General features: G+C 43.5%; 1 protein-coding gene across 1 annotated transcript in view; it reads left to right on the top strand.

Moving 5' to 3' along the window:
* Positions 1-4,725: 4,725 nt before the first annotated feature.
* MCUR1 (mitochondrial calcium uniporter regulator 1) overlaps positions 4,726-20,491 on the top strand; it is a 29,689-nt gene continuing 13,923 nt past the window's right edge. The window contains exons 1-4 of the mRNA XM_032341149.1: positions 4,726-5,273; positions 13,651-13,788; positions 18,447-18,550; positions 19,388-19,489. Coding sequence (XP_032197040.1) covers positions 4,844-5,273; positions 13,651-13,788; positions 18,447-18,550; positions 19,388-19,489 — 774 coding nt within the window. The 5' untranslated portion in view covers positions 4,726-4,843. The remainder of the gene's footprint in view (positions 5,274-13,650; positions 13,789-18,446; positions 18,551-19,387; positions 19,490-20,491) is intronic.

Genomic DNA, 20,491 nt, shown 5'->3' with positions numbered 1-20,491 from the left:
TCTTTTCTTTCCTTTTTTTTTTTTTTTTGCTTTCAACCATTAAGCATGTTTTAAAGAAGAAAAAGAATAGTGCATTACATTTACCTAGGTATTTACTATTTTTATTGCTCTTCCTTCATTCCTAATGTTCCAAGCTTCCTTTTGGTATCATTTCCCTTCCACCTAGTGAATTTCTTTTAGCAATTTTTTTTTAAGATTTTTTTTTTTTTAAAGATTTTATTTATTTGTTTGAGAGAAAGAATGGGAGAGAGAAAGCATGTGAGGAGGGAGGGTCCGAGGGAGACGCAGACTCCCAGCTGAGCAGGGAGCCCTGGAGACTCCAGGATCATGATCTGAGCTGAAGGCAGTTGCTTAAGCACCCGAGCCACCCAGGCACCCCTCCTTTAGCAATTCGTTTAGAACAAGTCTGCTAGCAAAAATATCGTCTTAGATTTCCTCCATCTGAGAACATTTTTTTGACATTTTTATTCTAACTTCATTCCTGATGGAATTTTTGTTGGAGATAAGATTCTGGGTTGACAGTAAAAGCTAGAAGGATGCCACAGGGGAACAAATCCTATGAACTGAACATCAGTTAGATGGTACTTTGAATTTTTGTCTTCAATGATCTGCTTGCTACTATTCAGTTTTCAGAGTCCCCAAATACCTGCTCTATGCTTTCCGTCCAGATTTTATAGCTGTGTTGAGTTGAAGAGACAGGATGGGGTGTGCATTCTCCATCTTACCTGAAATCGGATTCCTCTCCTGCCCTTTACTACTCTTCCATTATGGAGAAGAGTTAATCTGATTAGTATAAACTGATCTCTCCTCGTCTATGTTTACTTGTAAAAAGGGTCATTCTTTATGTTAAAAGTCATACTCCGCAAGTTCCAGTTCCTTTGTTCTGTCTTTGACTTGCTTGCAACAAGACAATGAGCCCTGGATCTTTCTGTCATCACCGGGTAACTATATAGAGGGCAGGCCCAGGGGCTCTTCCAGAGACAGCTCTGGCCATCATTCCTTTCTTCTGTGCTGGTACAGCAGAGTATGAGAGGCCCACCTAGAGTTCTCACTGTTATGCCCCAATAATGAGTCCGTGATTAAAGGAGCGAGACTGATACAAAGCGAAGGTCAAGCAAAGCTTTATTTCACGCCAAGCATCAAGAATCTAACCGAACTTTCGGGGCCACACCTCTTCCAAGAGAGGGCAACCCTTCTCTGTTTCACAGACTAGCTTTTAAGGGCAAAGGCCATGCGGTCGGGTCTGGCCACGCACAGGTGGCCAATGAGATTGTAACACATACAGGAAACTCCACAGTGATGCTAGGTGACCAGTTGAGTTAGAATTTACCCTAGTAGACATTTGAACCAGCCTATTACACCTTGATTGGGATTGGCGCCAAAAGGCTCCCAAAGGGCGGGGCCCATACTCCTTGGTAAGCAGGGAGACAGTATGCATCTCCCCACTGATTGGATGTCTCCACCTGGCCTGACCCACCTTTGTATCTGGGCTTTGTTACCTGTAAATTCCCTGGGGGAAAGGGAGCAGGGACAGTTTCTGAATAGGTCCTTACACTCAGAGTTGTAGTGTCTCAGAGGGTCTGCTCTGTGAACCCAAATCGGCTCATGGAAGGTCCCCAAGTCTAGATGTCGGGGGGAGTAGAAGGGCCCCACTTTGGCTCCAGGTCAAAGTGTATTCTCCAATTAAACTTTGCCAGAACGTCCTGAACCTTGGAGGTTGTTCGGCCCCTGCCTTAAGTCTTAAAATGTTGATACTTCTTTTTTAAGTTGGCCATTGGATCTCTGCATTTAGCCTCTCCATTCATTAGATTCCCGCGCTTAGAATAAGAGACACAAAGCCTACTGGTTTAAACAAAAGCCGTTTGTTGGTTTCTATAAATAAAAAGGTCAATTTCAGGTTAAGCTAGAACCAAGACATTGCTCTTCATCCTTCAGGTCTGTTTTCTTCATAATGCCTTCAGTCTCGGGCCACATGGTAACCCCAAGAGCTCAAGGTTCAAAACATCCTACACCTACCTAGGTATCAGCATAAAATAAGCCCTTCTCCTTCCCAGTAACTCCTAAAAAACTCCTAGTCTCAAAGCTCATTGATTCTCATTGGGTAACATGCCCTTGCCTGTGGCCTGGAGAAAAGTTGGCCAACCCAAACCACATGGACTGAAAGCAGGGACAAGGGGCTCCCCATGGAAAAGTGGGGTGCTGAGACAAAAAAAAAAAAAAAAAAGAGGAGATGCTTTGGAAAGTGAGTAACATGTATTACACATTTTACCCAGCGGAAAGTCTTATTGAACCTATAATTGGTACTGACACTTACTAGTGCCTGCATGGCAGGCATTGTGCTAAGCACTTGACTGCATTTCATTACTGACAATGACAGTTTTTAAAACAACATGAAAAGGTACTCTACATCATTACTCATCAAGGAAATGTACATTAAAACCACAGTGAGATACAATTCCATTAGGAGAGAATATATCATAATGTGGCTAGGAGATGGAATGATTGAAATTCAGCTACTGCTGGTGAGAGTATAAAGGGGTATGATTACTTTGGAAAACAACTTGACTGTTTCTGTAGCGTTAACCTACACTTGGGGCACTTGGCTATCTCAGCTAGGAAAGCCTGTAACTTTTGATCTCGGGGTCATGAGTTTAAGCCCCATGTAGAGTGTAGAGATTACTTAAATAAATAAAATTTTAAAAAAATTTAAACTACACTTAACATATGAATCAGCAGTTTGACGCTTAGATCCTTTCCCAAAAGGATGACAAAGATTTTGTCATTAACCAAATGTTGTTCAGGTTCTACAGAACTCCTTTCCTTTTTTCTTTCTTCCTTTCTTTCTTTTTAAGATTTTATTTATTTGACAGAGAGAGTGAGAGATCACAAGTAGGCAGAGAGAGGGGGAACTAGGCTTCCCGTTAAGCAGAGAGCCCAATGAGGGGCTCCATCCCAGAACCCTGAGATCATGACCTGAGCTGAAGGCAGAGGCTTAACCCACTGGAGCCACCCAGGCACCCCTACAGAATTCCTTTCAAACTAAGCCTGACTTTTGGACTTACCTGTTCCTTTCTGCATGGTCCAATTTTTAGCAAAATTCCCCATAAAAGAATTTAACCAGGATCCCCCATCCTTCATATCTGATCACCCTGATCTGCCTTCAGTAAGAATCCTGGAGGTTGGTCTAGCCAGAATCCAGCCAGAATCTTAGTCCTGATGTTTTCTCATAGTAATTCCCCATCCACTGATCCCCACATCATGCTCTGTGGCTATAAATTCCCACCTGTCTCCACTGTACTTGAAGTTGAGCCCAATCTCTCCCTCCATCACTACAAAATTCCATGGCACTGCTCCCAAAACCTGTGAAGATCATTCTCTACCCTTGAACAAAGTCAAGGCACTTTAATTTAAAGTTAATGCACTTACTGTGCGTTAACAAGTGTTATTGAATATTTATTTCTTGGGACGCCTGGGTGGCTCAGTTGGTTAAGCAGCTGCCTTCAGCTCAGGTCATGATCCCAGGGTCCTGGGATCGAGTCCCACATCGGGCTCCTTGCTCGGCAGGGAGCCTGCTTCTCCCTCTGCCTCTGCCTGCCTCTCTGTCTGCCTGTGCTCGCTCGCGCTCTCTCCCTCTGTCTCTGAAAAATAAATAAAATCTTTAAAAAAAAAAAAATTTTTTTTTGAATATTTATTTCTTTAATTAGAGATAAATAACATATGTACACACAAAGACTTATACAAGAATGTTCATAATAGCCTTATTCATAATACCCAAAAAACTAGAAACAAACTACATGCCATCGATTTATGAACATAAAAGGCTGTTGATACATATTGCTAAATTGCTTTCCCTACCAGTTCTACAAAAGTGTAACTCCTACTTTTAATGAGAATGTCTGCTTAAACCTTAATATTTCTACTTGTTTGTATCTTGATAGCAGCTTAAACATCTCTTTCACCTCTCCCATAGCCTTATGTACTCTCCTCTGTGTAAGCAGCACTTTGTAGCTCTTAAGGCTCAGAACATGTTTTTCTTCCATCACATACGTGGACAAATAGAAGTGTATCAGAAAACTCCCGGAGGACAAGAACAGCCTCATTTTTCTTCTATCTCCAAGCCCGCAGCCCAGTGCATATTTCATTCATTCACTCAGTGAACATTTACTGAGCTCACATAATGGAACAGTACCTGAGACTGTGCATCACACATTCAAAACGCTTCCTGAACTGAACACCACTAGTTTCAGATCTCCTACGCCAGGAGGTCTCAGTTAACATTCATACCCCATGTTTTAAATTCCCCAGATTGAGACTTTATCCTTTCTTGATGTGCTAATCCGGAAACAAAAGCTCTGAAGTTTAGCCTTTTAATGTTTTCACTATGTAAACGACTCTCCTTTGCCCCTGCTAATTCCTTAGCATGCACCCCAGCGCCAAGTTTTGGGGAACTTCAAATGAGGATGGTAAAATCTAAGCAGCCTGGCGGTGCAGGGACTTTCCTGCGGACTCTGAAGGGCGCCCGTGGCAGCAAACCGTGGCAGCCAGGAAGGCATCACAGATCAGGGAGCCCCCGCAGCCTCCACTCCACCGAGCGGGTCCCAAGCTCGCGCAGGACCCGCGCTCGCTTCGCTCTCGGGGCCTAGGATGGAGCCCCGCCCGCCTGGCCCCGCCCCGGCCCCGCCCCGCCCCGCCTGGCCCCGCCCCGGCGCGCGCCCGGACCCCGCCCGCCCGACAGGAAAGGGCGGGCCCGGCGCCACCCTCCACGCAGCTCCTGCTGTGGACTCGGGCCCGCGCGGCGCGCGAGCGGGATGAGCGCGCGCCCGGGCCTGTGACCGCCGTGGCGATGGACTGCGGCTTCGTCGCGGGCGGGAGACCGAAGCGACCGGCGGGCCGCCGCCGGCTTGTGCTCTTCCTGCCTTCAGGCCGCTGCGGAAGCCCGGGCGGCCGCGGCGTCCCGGCGCGCCACTGCCTTTCCGCGCTGTCCGTGGGTCTGGGGGCGCTGAAGCCTCGCGCCCCGGCGGCCCCCCGCGGCGCGTCACGTGCCTCCCCGCTGCTCCTCCTCCTGCTCGTGCCCTCCCCGCGCCTGGCCACGGTCGCCCCGCGCCGGCCCCTCGCGGACCGGGAGCGCTCGCGCCCAGGGCCCTCTGTCCCCGCGGCTGGCCGCGGCGGCGCGGGAAGGTGCCTGCCGGGCCTCACCCCGGGCGTCGCCTGGGCCGCCGGCGCCCTCCACCTGTGCCGCGGCCGAGTGGCCGCCCTCACTTCGTCCAGGAGAGGTGAGGGCCGCGCGGCCGGGGCAGCAGGGGGATCTTCTCGCCGGGCCGGGGGCGGGACCAGCTTTGGCTTTGACCTTCCGGGCAGGACGGGACGGGGAGGCTCGGCGACCCAGAGGTCGGATGAGCCGAGGTCGCCGCGCTTCTCCGGGCGTGGGACGAAGGTCTGTCTGCCCCCGCCCCGGTGACCCGGAGTCCGGGGCACAAGGTGTGTTGGCTGCGGTTGGCGGGGATGCCGGGAGGGCCGTGCGCGCTGGGCAGGGAGCTGGTGCTCGCCGGCGGGTGGAGCCGCCGGATGGGCGCGGGTGACGCGTCCCTCGTGTCACCACTCGGGTGCGGGCGACTGCGGGAGATTCTGCGAGATTGAGGAGCGAAGCTCTGGGAACTGCAGTTTCACTTCCGACTGTCGTGGATTTATTAACTCACTGACACTAGTTGCCTGTTCTGCGCTTGGCTGGCGCTTTTCTGGGTACTTGGGAAAAATCAGAAAAGTCTGGGACCTTCACTCTAGTACCGGAGATGATGTAGATAGAAAGCTATAATTTATGTGTACGCATATAATTTACATATGATCGCGTACGGAAGTGAAAAGTACCGTGGGGGGGAATGAGGCTTAGGAAGTGAGGTGGGCCTCCAGCAGTGAGCTTAAATGGGGTTATCAGAATAGTTTATATGGAGAAGGTGGCATTTGGTTAAATACTTGAGAGAGGTGAGAGCAGTCACAGCCTTGCATAGAGATGAGGAAGTTTGAAACAGGCTCATTTTACTAAATAGCAAATTGTTGATGAAAATACCATTTGGGGTCATCTTTACTAGCAAAGGGCAAAAATACCACTTTGGGTGGTCTGTCATATCAATCCATAGCCTTCAGTAACCATACTGATGGCTCCCTCCTTTCTCTTTTTCTTAAGAGAAAAGCCCAGTAAATGTGGACTGTTGTGTTTTTTTGTTTGTTTTTTTAAAGAAATTTTCCCCTCGTGGTTTTTGTTTTTGTTTTTTTGTTTTTTTGTTTTTTTTTAAGATTTTACTTGTTTATTTGACAGAGATCACAAGTAGGGACAGAGGCAGGCAGAGAGAGAGGAGGAAGCAGGATCCCTGCTGAGCGGAGAGCCTGATTCGGGGCTCGATCCCAGGACCCTGAGATCATGACCTGAGCCAAAGGCAGAGGCTTAACCCACTGAGCCACCCAGGCGCCCTGTTGACAGTTTCTAAAGTATAAAAATATCCACATCTGGGGAAAGACTGGAAGGACAAAAAAGTGAAGGAAGGAAGCTTTACATACAAAGTGTGGGGAAAGAGTGGTGAACTCTGTCAGTGTTACGCAGTAATTAGGAGTTAGAGATGACTTTGATCTTTATTTCAGTACTTCTGTCTTTTGTTGCTCTTCTTTTTTTTTTATAAGCTCTGACTTTTGATTTATTTTTATCCCCTCATTCAAGACTGTGGGGCAAAAGGGAAGAGTTCTCATGAGTTTTCTGATTTTGTCAGGAAGGTGGTACTTACTGAATTAGGCTCAGAGGATCTCCTTTCTTCAGAGAGTGAGGATGGATAAATAAATACGGGACAAGACACAGTTAAGGAACCACTCAGCCAACTGAGTTTTGTTCTTTGCGTTCAGCCTAGTGATTTGTTCGGTGCCGCAGTTCTCAGTAGGGCTACTGAGACTTAAGGATGTTGTGAGTAGTAAGTTTGTACTTGGTTTCCTCCTCTGTTCAGGCCTAACTCCGGGCTGCTTTTGTGTGTGTGTTTTAATAAATCCCTTTGATATTCTGAAGGTCCCTCCAAGGGAGAATTACGCATTGCACTTTAAACTCCATTTACTTGCTTCCTGGTTATTAGTGGGAATTCATAGTTCTTGGGCCTCACTTTGTTGTCACAATAAAGGAGGAAAAATGAGTCTGAGGTATTCTAAATGCCAAGAGTATTGCTCCTCCTCAGGCTTCGCCCTTTGACAGAAGGCAAGATGGCATTCAGCTTCCATCAGTGGGGGTTGGCCTGCCAAGTGAGAAGGGGCCAGACCTTTTCAACACTTTTCAGATGACAGTACATAGTTTGTTGAAGTAAGCTTACAGTTGAAATGAATTCCAGTTGTTGTTTTATTTTATTTTATTTTTATTTGACAGAGAGATCGAGCACAAGTAGGCAGAGCAGGAGGGAGGAGAAGCAGGCTCTCCACTGAACAGGGAGCCCCATGGAGGGCTCCATCCCAGGACCTTGGGGGATCATGACCTGAGCCGAACCAACTGAGCCACCCAGGTGCCCCTAATTCCAGTTTGTTTGTTTTTTTTTTTTAAGATTTTATTTATTTATTTGACAGAGAAAGATCACAAGTAGACAGAGAGAGAGAGAGAGAGAGAGGAAAGCAGGCTCCCTGCTGAGCGGAGAGCCCGATGCGGGGCTCGATCCCAGGACCCTGAGATCATGACCTGAGCCGAAGGCAGCGGCTTAACCCACTGAGCCACCCAGGTGCCCCTAATTCCAGTTGTTTTGAGCAAGAAAAAAATCTGCAGCGTCTAAATTGGAATTAGCTCTTGCTTAGAAAGTAGTCATGATAGTTTATTTTTGGGATGTGTGTGTGTGAGAGAGAGAGAGGGAGATGTTTTAAGTCACACAGATGATTAATTTGGTACTAGAAAAATCCCATCACTCTTCACTAGCCAGTTCTAGACTCAAATTGTTTTCAAGCTTCCTGACCCATGGGACAGTTGAGCACAGTTTTAAATATGGGTGGCTTAGCCTCTAGAGGGCCCCTTGAGAGATCCGTTCGTTCGTTCATTCATCACTGCTGTTTTTCAAGCTCGGTCTGTTCTGTCATCAGGCAGACATTGGGGGTCTCTTCTCCTGGAGGCCAGTTTTGTCTCAGACTGGGGTTAATGAAAAAAAAAAAAAAAAGGAGGGACGAATGAAAAAAGAGGGACCAGATTTAACTGAGTTAATTTATGTACAAAGAGAAGGTCGTAGGTAAGGAGGTGAAAGGGGTTGATTGCAAATTTTCTTTCTAGACAGTCTCATGATCCAGATTGAGAGGTCTCTTACACAATTATTTCTGGCCTGCACTTGGCCAGGCCTTCTGCTATATGCTACTAATGTGAAAATGACTAAGACTGGCTGCTCTTGGGATATTTGGACCTAGTAGATGATACAGATGTGGAAACAGTGTGGTGAGTGCTGTGATAGAGGTGTGCGGGCTGGGCAGAAAACACAAGGAGCAATCCAGGCCGCCCTCTGACCTGGGTGGAACTAGCAGGTGGAACTAGCAGCTGGAACCACACAGTGTAGCATAATTCCCTCCCCAGAGCATAATGTTTACTTAGCAGATTGTAAAATTAAATGAAGAGGGGTTGAAATGATGCTAAAATTTGCCAGTTGAAAAAGGGGGTCAAGCCAGACATCAGGATAGAGTACCAAGATATACAAGTACAGGACACAGAATAACTTAGGTGTCAAGAAAGAAAGATGAAAGGGTAGGTGTAGGCTAAATTAGGACAGGCTTTGTATTTGTGTGCCTTGCCAAGGACCTGATACTGTAGGCTAGTGTTTCCCTGAATGTAAGGACCTTTTTTTTTTTTTTTTTTTTTTTTTAAGATTTTATGTATTTATTTGATGGAGAGAGACACAGCAAGAGAGGGAACACAAGCAGGGGAAGTGGGAGTGCTCTAGGCTTCTAGACAAACATCTGATCTGTAGGGTTCTGTCCATGTCATGTTTTTGCTTACATGCAATTTCCTTTAGAGAGTTTAGAGGTGGAGGATTGACAGTAGGAGCTGATTCGTTGAAGTAGCTTTCCAGTCACTTAGGGGATTTACCTCAGACTTCTAAACTTCAAGTTAGTAGTGACTGTTTAGTAGTCACTATTATTTCTTTTACCACTCCTCTACGAACTTGGCATCATAGAAAAGTAAACACAGACATGTAGTAAAATTTTCATTTAGCTATGTTTATTACATTTTTTTAAAAGATTTTATTTATTTATTTGACAGAGAGAGATCACAAGTAGGCAGAGAGGCAGGCAGAGAGAGAGAGGAGGAAGCAGGCTCCCCGCTGAGCAGAGAGCCCGATGCGGGACTCGATCCCAGGACCGTGGGATCATGACCCGAGCCGAAGGCAGCGGCCCAACCCACTGAGCCACCCAGGCACCCTGTTTATTACATTTAAATGAAAGTTTTAAAATTTTATATTGCCCATCTCTCTTTTTTTTTTTCTTCTACAGTCCAAATGTCTTTTATAGTATGATTGTAAGAATAAGGAGCTATTGTGTTTAATTGTCCTTTCTGGATAGAATTTCTAGTTGGCACTGCAATTGATACATATTTTTTATTTTCTTTTTTTATTATTATTTTTTTTAAAGATTTTATTTATTTATTTGACAGAGAGAGATCACAAGTAGGCAGAGAGGCAGGCATAGAGAGAGAAGAGGAAGCTGGCTTCCTGCTGAGCAGAGAGCCCGATGCGGGACTCAATCCCAGGACTCTGAGATCATGACCTGAGCCGAAGGCAGCGGCTTAACCCACTGAGCCACCCAGGCACCCGATACATATTTTTTAAACTATTTTTATGGTTCATAAAGTACAAAAGCCAGAGAACCATTACCATGCTACCGTCTTCAGATGAGCACCTTGAAACAAGCTTACAACATGAGTTGGATCTGTGGCTAAATGCACAGAAATTCATAAGAAAGGTGAACGTACAAATTATTAGAACGCATCCCTCTAAAGATAGGTTTTTGTAGAGGCATCACAAAGATAACTATTGACCAATACCTCTTATGAACAAAGATAAAAATCCTCAACAAAATACTCAGCAAATCAAATCCAGCTATATGTTAAAAAGGATTATACATCATGACTGAAGGGGATTCTATCCCAGGAACAACAGGTTCATTTAACATCTGAAAATCAATTCCTGTACCGCACCATATTTAAAAAAACAGAAGAAGGAAAAAAAAAAACCCATGTGATCATCTCAGAAGACAAAGAAAAGGAATTTGGCAAAATTCAGCACCCTTTATGATAAAAAATACTTGACAAGTTAGGAATGGAAGGAGCTTCCTCACTAATAAAGGGAATCTGTGAAACACCCATAGCTGACATCATACTTAATAGTGAAGGATGAAAGTTTTCCCTCCAAAGGTCAGGAGCAAGGGTGTCTGCCATCACCAGCCATGCAACATTGTACCAGAAGTTCTAACCAGTGCAAGACAATGAAAAGGGGGAAATAAAACTATCATTGTTCACAGATGACATGACCCTGTAAGAAGAATCTAAGGAATTCACTAAAAAACTACTAATTAGCAAGCTGAAGAAGATTGCAGGATATGAGATCAACATAAAAAATATAATTAAAAAAATCAATTGCATTACTCTACACTAGAATGAATAATCTAAAAAACAATTACCTTTATAGTAGCATCAAAAAAGAGTAAAGTACTTAGGGACAAATTTAACACAAAACTTATAGGATTGACCCTTGAACAGCACAGGGCTTACGAGTGCCAACTCCTACACAGTTGAAAATCTGTGTATAACTTCTGACTTCCCCCAAATTTAACTACTAATAGCTTACTGTTGGCCAGAAGCTTTACCATAACAGACAGTCAATTAACGCATTTTATATATTACATGTGTTCTTAGAATAGTGAAAGCTAGAGAAAAGAAAATTTTAAGAAAATCATAAAGAAGAGGAAATAGAGTATGGGAAAAAAAAAATCTGTGTATAAGTGGACCCATGTGGTCTAAACCAGTGTTCCAAGGGTCAGCTGTAGTGTGAAATCTGCATAACACCATTAAAGAAATTAAAGAGCTAAAGAAGTGGAAAAACATCCTATGTTCATGAATTAGAAGACTTTGTACTCCACCAAATTGATCTACAGACTTATAAAAAAGGAAATTGATAAGCTGATGCTAAAGTACATATGGAAATGCAAGGGAGTCAGAATATCCAGTGCAATCTTGAAAAAGAACGAAACTCGATATAAAAACTTACCACAGAGCTATAAGTCATCAAGAAAATGTGTCACTGGCATAGGACAGATATAAATCAGTAGCATAGAGTGGAGACCCCAGAGAAGATTTACTGTCAACTGATTTTTGACAAGTTCCAAGATAATGCTAAACAACTGGATTTCCACATGCAGAAGAAGTCAAAGCCTCATCTCACGCCACGTAAAAGTTAACTCAAATGGATCAGAGACCTATATGTAAGTGCTAAAGCTGTGAAATTCTTAGAAAAAAAAAAATGGTGTAAATCTTTGTGTTCTGGAATTAGCCAGTAGTTTCTTAGATATGACACCAAAAGCACAAGAACAAAAATAAGTTGGACTTCATTAAAATTAAAAATTAATTGTGTTTTGAAAGGCACCATCGAGAAAGTGAAAGCCAGCCCACAGAATGGGAGAGAATATTCGCAAAGTATATATACAGTAAGGAACTTGTATCTAAAATGTATAAAGAAGGGCACCTGGGTGGCTCAGTCAGTTAGGCATCTGCCTTCTGCTCAGGTCATGATCCTGGAGTGGCTCAGCAGTTTATCTGCTGCTCCCTCAGACCTGCCCCTTCTCGTGCTTTCTCTCTTATGCTCTCAAATAAATGAATAAAATCTTCAGAAATAAATAAATAAAATGTATATATGTCTTTAGATTTTTATTTATTTGAGAGTGAGCGCGCGCGCAAGAGAGAGAACACCAGAAACCACCAACCAGGGGAGAGGCAGAGAAGCCGAGTTCCCTGCTGAGCAGGGAGCCTGACACAGGACTCCCTCCCAGGGCTCCGGGATCGTAACCTGAGCCGAAGTCCGACGCTCAACCAACTGAGCCACCCACGTGCCCCTAAAATTGTATAAAGAGTTCTTAATGACCAACTGAATCACAGAAAGATAACCCAATTTTTTTAAACGATTTATTTATTAGAGCATGAGTGGGAAGAGCAGAGAGAGGGAGAAAGAATCTCAAACAGATTCTGCACTGAGCTTGGAACCTGATTTGGGGCTCAGCCTCACAGCCCTGAGGTCACTACCTGAGCTGAAACCAAGAGTTGGTCGCTTAACCAACTGCCACCCAGGCTCCCCAAAAAATAACCCAATTTTCTGAACGGCCAAAGGGTCTGAATAGATGTTTCTCCAGAGATAGACAAATGGCCAATAAGCAATGAAAAGATGCTCAACATCATTAGGCATCAAGGAAATTAAAGTCAAAACTGCTATCCCCATGTTTATTGCGGCATTATTTACAATAGCCAGATTATGGAAGCAGCCCAAGTGTCCACTTAATGGATGGATAAAGAGGTGATGTGTATATATATATATATATATATATAAAGATAGATACACAGATATAAAAAAATCTATATATGTAATAGACTATTAGTCAGTGATAGAAAAGAATGAAATCTTAACCATTTGCAATGATGTAATAGAGTTGGAGGGTATTATCCTAAGCAAAATAAGTCAGAGAAAGACAAATACCATAAAATTTCACTCATATGTGGGATTTAAGAAACAAATGAACAAAAAAAGAAATGAGAGACAAGCCAAGAAACACTTTTAATTATAGAAAACAAATAAATAAGTAAATACCATAGTTGAAGAGAAATCTAAAAAATAAAATTAAATTGCAGTGGGATACCACTTTATACCCACTAGGATGGTTATAATAAAAAAAGACAATAACAAGCGTTGATAATGTAGAGAAATTGGAACCCTCAGACACTGCTGTTGGGAATGAAAAATGGTGTAGCCACTTTGGAAAATAATCTGGCATAACCTCATAAGGCTAAACACAGTCACTGTGTGATCCAACAATTCATTTTCTGGGTATATACCCAAGAGAACTGAAAACTTGCTCACACAGAATCGCATGCACAGATGTTCCCAACAGCATTGTTCAAAGCAGCCAAGTGGAAACAACTCCATAGGTAAGAAGAAATTGGTATATTCCTAAAACAATGTGATTCAGCAATAAAAAGATAGCAAAGTGCACATTAATTATAAGGTAGATGTACCTAGAAAACCTCACCTAAGTGAAAAAACTACACCCAATACCACATCCCTTATTCTATTCAGATGTGATGCCCGGAGTAGGCAAGTCCGTAAAGATAGTAGGTAAGGGGTTGCCTGGGTTTGAGGGAGTTGGGAGATTGGGGCATGATAGCTAAAAGGTATAGGGTTTCTTTTGGGGATGAAGAAGATGTTCTAGAGGATTGTGCAGAAGGTGGCAGAACTCTTCAGTAAAGATAAAATTGAACACTTGAAATGGGCAAATTGTATGGTATGTGAATTTCATCTCAGTAAAGCCCCAGCCAGGTAGGCTTTTGAGGTATGCCATATTCTTCCATGGCTTTTGTTTACCATCATCATGTTTTGAGCCTAATTGTTCTTCACATTCTAGAGCTGAGCCTCTCGGCTGGGAGCCTACAGTTGGAGCACAGGAGAGATCTGGAGCACAAAAGGCGAGGTTTCACCTCCTGCGGGAACAAGAAGCTCTACTTTGACACCCACGCCTTAGTGTGTCTACTAGAAGAAAATGGTAATCCTTTTGTGGGTTGCTCAGGGCCGGGAGTGCCGTGGAAAAACACTAAATGATAAGTTCGCCTGATCTTATCTAACTTCTCCTATTTCTCCTTGACATTTAAGTCTACAGATGATCTTTTGGTCAATCTCTTTTTTTTTTTTAAGTTCCTTTTTTTTTTTTTTTAATCTTTTTAAAGATCTTATATATTTATCGGACAGAGGAGAGAGAGAGAGATCACAAGTGGGCAGAGAGACAGGCAAAGGGAGGGGGGAGCAGGCTCCCCGCTGAGCAGAGAGCCCTATGCGGGACTTGATCCCGGACCCCGAGATAATGACCCGACCTGAAAGGTTCTTTTTTTTTTTTTTTTTAATTTAATTTAATTTATTTATTTGACAGACAGAAATCACAAGTAGGCAGAGAGAGAGGAAGGGAAGCAGGCTCCCTACTGAGCAGAGAGCCCGACGTGGGGCTTGATCCCAGGACCCTGAGATAACAACCCGAGCAGAAGGCAGAGGCTTTAACCCACTGAGCCACGCAGGCGCCCCAAGGGTTCTTATTTTTTAAGGACATTTTGCTTCCGCTAGACCAGTTGAGACTTATTGTATACATTTTCTCTTTGTCCCTAAGAAATTCTTGTATACATTTTCTCTTTGTCCCTGAGAAGCTTATTTTTACAACATCTCTCTGGAGGTAGAGTGTTACAGATAACAAGTTAGACACAAGTTAGCAAAACTCAGGAATGTTTCCTAGGACACTTGCTTGATGCACAAAAGTGGTAGTTTTATTATTGGGCGTGTTGTGTGCTTTTAAAATTGTTATGAAATTAAAATGTTGCTGAGCAGCCATTGCTAATTTCAACTTGTAGGGTTTTTTTAATAGTTCAACTAATATTTTCTTAATCACTATTAATGCAAAAGATGCTCCAACATATATGACGTTTATTGAAAGTGGATTCAGTGCATAGATAACATTCTCTGAATCTTCTCTAGACAGACCGATTCTAATTCTCTGTATTATGAGTGTTCACGACGCTCTAGATCTTGCCCCAGCTGTACGTGTTCATATCTGCAGAACTGCTCTCCGGACCTGGGCTTCACTCGCCAGGGCCAGGCAGGTGGCGTGAGCTCTGTGCTCACCTGGGGAGTTAGAAGCTCTGGGTTCAAGCTCCGCCAGGGCCCAGCTGCAAAGCGGGGCAGTTCTCTCATCCTTCCCAGTTTCTTTTTTCTTTTTTTTTTTAGATTCTATTTATTTGAGACAGAGATAAAATGCACGAGCAGGGGCGAAGCAGAGGGAGAAGCAGACTCCCTGCTGAGTGGGGAACCCAGTGCAGGGCCGATCCCGGGACTCCAAGATCAGGGACCTTAACTGAAGGCAGACACTTAACTGACTCAGCCACCCAGGTGTCCCGGTCCTTCCTGGTCTCTGTCTCCTCATCTCATTAGCAGTGTGGGCACAGTAAAAATTCCAAAGGGTCCTTTGAGTATTAAAGGAAATACAGTGTACCTGAGTACACTTCAGAAAAACTGTTAAGTACCATATCATAATCTTCATTGCTTTCCTTCTCAAACTTGAAACATTGGGGTTTTTTTGACCCAAACCTCTTTCGGTTCAGAATTTAGAAAAGTAAAATGGAAAAGAGAGGCATCAGAAATTATGTGGATAAGCAGAAGTCTTCCTGCTTTTTCCTTTTTTCTGTGGATCTAATGTTCTTGCATTCAAAGTAACCCATTGTAAAAAGCCATATTGGAGAGAACGGGGTGTTTCTCTACACACTGGGTTTGATGAGAGTAAGGGAGCCTCATAAGTCTTGTTAAATGGCAAGATAGCAGCAGTGGGCTCGAGATCTTTCTCCCATTAACAGGTGGGGTTTATTTCTCCTCCCCCACCAAAAAAGTCTGTTTATTTACTTTTGATAAATAAAAATTGTTCACCTTAAAGTGTGATGTTTTGATAGATGTACTTCCTGCTTTTCTTCATTACAAACCTTGACACATGAATTTTGGGGTATCTCAAGACTGGTGTTATGGGGACCCTGCCAAGATGTAGGGCACAAGGCCTCTTAGACGAATGATGGATATTTAAGATGCTATAGGGGAGGGCCAGAAGGACCTGTCCAGGAGCACTCCCACCTACCATCCTTACCTTCTCCAGAGCTGCGTCTCCTGCTTCACAAAACTTTCTGAGTGTGTATAATCTCTCTAACACTGATGGTGTCTTGTTCTCTCATTCCTACAGAACATTACTGTTTTTTAAAGATTTTATTTGACAGACAGAATCACAAGTAGACAGAGAGACAGGTGGAGAGAGAGGAGGAAGCAGGCTCCCTGCTCAATTTCAGGACCCTGGGATCATGACCTGAGCCAAAGGCAGGGGCTTTAACCCACTGAAGCCACCCAGGCACCCCCTACAGAGCATTATTTTGTATCTGGTAACCTGGTAGGTTTTCAGACCTAACTTCTGCTTTTTCTTACCCCTTTCTCCTCCCATAGGTGGTTATAAATTATAAGGCTGTGGAGTATATTAACAGCGTAAGTTCTCCACTGGTCTCTTTTTCTTTTCTTCATAATTGCCAAACCTAACTATGTTTAGCTATGAGCACTTTTTCCAAAAGTTTTAAAAATTATATTTTCATTTTCAAAAAATGTAGGCAGAAAAGAAACAGGAAAAATATTCTGAATCCCAATACCCCAGAGCAAGCCAATGTAACATTTTGGTGGGTAACCTTTTGGATGATTTTTCTAGATGCACATGACCCACATGTTGAAAATCAAAGGAGTTTGAATAAATGAAGGAAATAGGTCTTTGGAGGTCTTTTTGTCTCTTTCAAATCTCTTTGTTTCTTATTATAGTTGGGGGCTGCGTGGGTGGCTCAGTCCCCTAGGACCCTTGATTTTGGCTCAGGTTAGGATCTCAGTGCTCAGAGCTGGAGATCTTGGCTTCGAGCTCAGCAGGGAGTCTGCTTGAGATTCTCTCTCCACTCTCCTGCCCACCCCCTTCCCATTTGTGTATGTGAGCAAACACGTCTGCACTCACACTCAATAAAATTTAAAAAAAAAATTATAGTCAGGGCGCCTGGGTGGCTTAGTCGATTAAGCCTCTGCCTTCAGCTCGGGTGATGATCCCAGGGTCCTGAGATCGAGCCCCACATCAGGCTCCCTGCTCAGCGGAGCGCCTGCTTCTCCCTCTCCCTCTGCCTGTTGCTCTGCCTGCTGGTACTTGCTCTCTCTCTCTCTGTGTCAGATAAGCAAAATCTTTAAAAAGAAAATACATAGTCGGGGCACCTGGGTGGCTCAGTGGGTTAAACCTCTGCCTTCAGCTCAGATCATGATCTCAGGATCCTGGGTTCGAGCCCCACGTCGGGCTCTCTGCTCAGCAGGGAGCCTGCTTCCCCCTTTCTCTGCCCCTCTCTGCCTACTTGTGATCTCTCTGTTAAGTAAGTAAATAAAATATTTAAAAAAAAAATACATAGCCTCAACTTAATCTCATCCAAATTGTATCACTTACAATTTATGCAAACAAATGTGCCTTTAATTACAGGAATCAGTAGATTCTTCTGTAGTTCTTACAGGTGGAAGTATTTAATGAAAAAAAATTACCTTTCAGGGTCTTGGTTTAAGCATTTTATTAGAATTGCCAATGTGAAATATAAATTACTATCAAGTTATTTTTTTATTTCCAGCTTTTTAAAAAATTTAATATAAATTCAGTTAATTAGCATACAGTGTTTTATTAGCTTCACAGGTAGTGCTATCTAAAATTATTAAACACAGTAACACTGCTGAGTTAGATCTTTCAATTCAGCATCTGAGTTTACTGAGTATCAAAGCTATTTTTTTTTTTTTCCATCCTGGTCCTCTCTCCACAAGTGACTGAAGAGACTTGTGGAGGAAAAATAAAAAGAACAAATTTTTCCTTTTTTTTTTTTTTTTTTAAGGAATTTATTTATTTATTTGAGAGAGAGACAGTGAGAGAGAGCATGAGAGGCGAGAACGTCAGAGAGAGAAACAGACTCCCCATGGAGTTGGGAGCCTGATGCGGGACTCGATCCCCGGACTCCGGGACCGTGACCTGAGCCGAAGGCAGTTGCTTAACCAACTGAGCCACCCAGGCGCCCCGAAATTTTTCCTTTTAACATCAGATGAATTGATAGCTAAATTACTAGTTGTCTTTATATGGTCAATGATTTGATGGATTTATGCTGGATGTGAAATAATTGAGCTTTCCTACTTAAGTAAATTATTCTTTACTAACGTGTGCACTTTAAAATAGGGAAATCAAGTCATAGAAAATTTGAGCCACAGGGAAGGAAATAAAGATTACCTAGAATTTTTGTTAAGTTACAAAAGCAGTAAATTGCGTCTCTAATTTTGATCTTGCTTTCCTTTCCTTGACCCCGCATTGCAGGCTTCCTCTATGTCATGAGGCAGTCTCAGGAAATAGGATTGTTTGCAGCTAGGTAGGACGGTAGAGGACACCAGCCCAGCCCTTTACCTTTACATGTAGAAATAGATGTGTCATGCTTGTCCAGAGAGACAGACACAGCACAGCCTGCGATTGCAGTCTTCTGAATTCAAAACATTTTCTCCCCTTCTGTGAAGGGGTTTTTTTTTCTCTTTTTTTTCCCCCAACAAATAGAGTCTCCAGAGTGTGACTGTCTTTGTGTGTTTGCTTAGGCTTCACCACCCAGCAAGCAGAAATCACTGTCTCCGCCTTGGTCAAGATCACGGACGCCAACATGGATATCGTCTACAAGGATATGGTCACCAAGATGCAGCAGGTTAGCTTTGTCGGGGCATGGTAGCAAATTTAAAGTCTGAAGGTTGTTGTTTGTAGTACGTATTTTTGGATAATATTGTATTGAAAAACATATAGTACTTTTTAAGATTTTGTTTATTTATTTGAGAGAGAGAGAACAGAAGCAGGGGGAGGGGCAGAGGGAGAAGCAGGGCTCTATCCCAGGACCCTGGGACCACGACCCAAGCTGAAGGCAGACACTTAACCAACTGGGCCACCCAGGCGCCCTAAAAAGCATATAGTACTTTTAACCGTAGTTGAGAAGGAAATGATCCTAGTGGTATAAAAAGTAGTTTATTCAAGGGGCACCTGCGTGGTTCAGTCTTTTAACCATCCAACTCAATCTCAGCTCGGGTCTTGATCTCAGAGTCGTGAATCCAAGCCCCACATTGGACTCCACGCTGGGCACGGAGCCTACCTTAAATACTAAGCCTACCTTAAATAAAATACATATACTTGTATTTCTTTTTTCAAAGCTATCTTCTCAACTGTTGTAGAGTCATATTGGAAAACTCAGCTGTGTTTGAAAATGGACTCTTCCAGTCCACCGTACCGAACACAGGGAGATGCGGCTGGGATCACAGCAGAGTGTTCTTGAGCTGCTGGTCCTCAGACCGCCACCCTTTGAACTGGCTCACTTGATGGGGATACTGGACTTGAGTCTTTATTCTTCTCCTTTCTTCATTCTGGAATAGAGGACGACCGTGCTGAACCTCTCTCCTCGTGTCCTATTCTCCTGGTTTCTCACTAAGATGATTCCAGGTGGGAGGCAGACGTCCTAGGCCAGCCTAGGTTACATGTTTCGTTTCTCTTTTCCTAGGAGATCACTGTTCAGCAAATAATGTCTCAGATTGCCAATGTGAAAAAGGATATGATTATTTTGGAGAAGAGCGAATTTTCGGCCCTCAGAGCAGAAAATGAGGTAAAACTAAAGAGCTGCTCGTACTAATAAAATGTTCGCTGTTGAGACGTTGAGACATAAATACACAGACAAAAGTGGACAGGTTAGATGTGTTTTCACCAAGTGTCCACCACAAGATCAAGACATGGTATATTCTGGCACCCCAGAAGCCTGCTAACCCCTGCCAGGAAGACCCCTATATCCTGTGTCACCGTTGACTGGTTTTGCCTTTTCCAGAACTTCATCTGGGGGAATCCTGTGGTGTGTCTTAATGGTGGGTTGGTCTTGCTCATTGTCTGAAGTGTTAAATGAATGTGCCTCGTTATTCTACTGTGATGTACGCTTGACCCCTGAACAACACGGGTTTCAACCAACCAACCAACCACTTAACACAGTTTAGTCAGTGTTTTCTCTTCCGTATGATTTTCTTTAATACTTGCTTTTCTCTGGCTTTCTTTATTCTGAGAAGATGGTATGTAATACACATAACATTCAAAATATATCATATTAGCAGTAAGGCTTCTGGTCGACAATAGGCTATTGAGTTTTCGGGGAGTCAGAAGTTACATATAGAGGTTTTGCTTTGTTTTGTTTTTTTGTTTTGTTTTTTAAGATTTTATTTATTTATTTGACAGAGATTACAAGTAGGCAGAGAGAGAGGGGAAGCAGGTTCCCTGCTGAGCAGAGAGCCCATTGCAGGGCTTGATCCCAGGACCCGAGATCATGATCTGAGCTGAAGGCACAGGCTTAACCCACTGAGCCACCCAGGCACCCCTATATATGGAGATTTTTAATGGGGAGGGGGTGATTAGTGCCCCTAACCCCCTGTGTTGTTCAGGGGCCAACTGCATATTAGAATTGTTTCCAGCTTCCAGTTATCACAAAGTGTTGCTGTAAAATATCCCTTGGTTTGGCGGGGTGGGGGGTGGGGTTCTTTTATTGTTTGTTTGTTTAATTCAGTTTAGTTAGCATACAGTATATTACAAGTTTCAGGGGTAGAATTTAATGATTCATCACTTACAT

This window comes from Mustela erminea, chromosome 4, assembly GCF_009829155.1.
Source record: "Mustela erminea isolate mMusErm1 chromosome 4, mMusErm1.Pri, whole genome shotgun sequence".
NCBI classification, from domain to species: domain Eukaryota; kingdom Metazoa; phylum Chordata; class Mammalia; order Carnivora; family Mustelidae; genus Mustela; species Mustela erminea.
The sequence above is the reverse complement of the archived record's forward strand: the minus strand, read 5'-3'. Positions and strand labels throughout refer to the sequence as shown.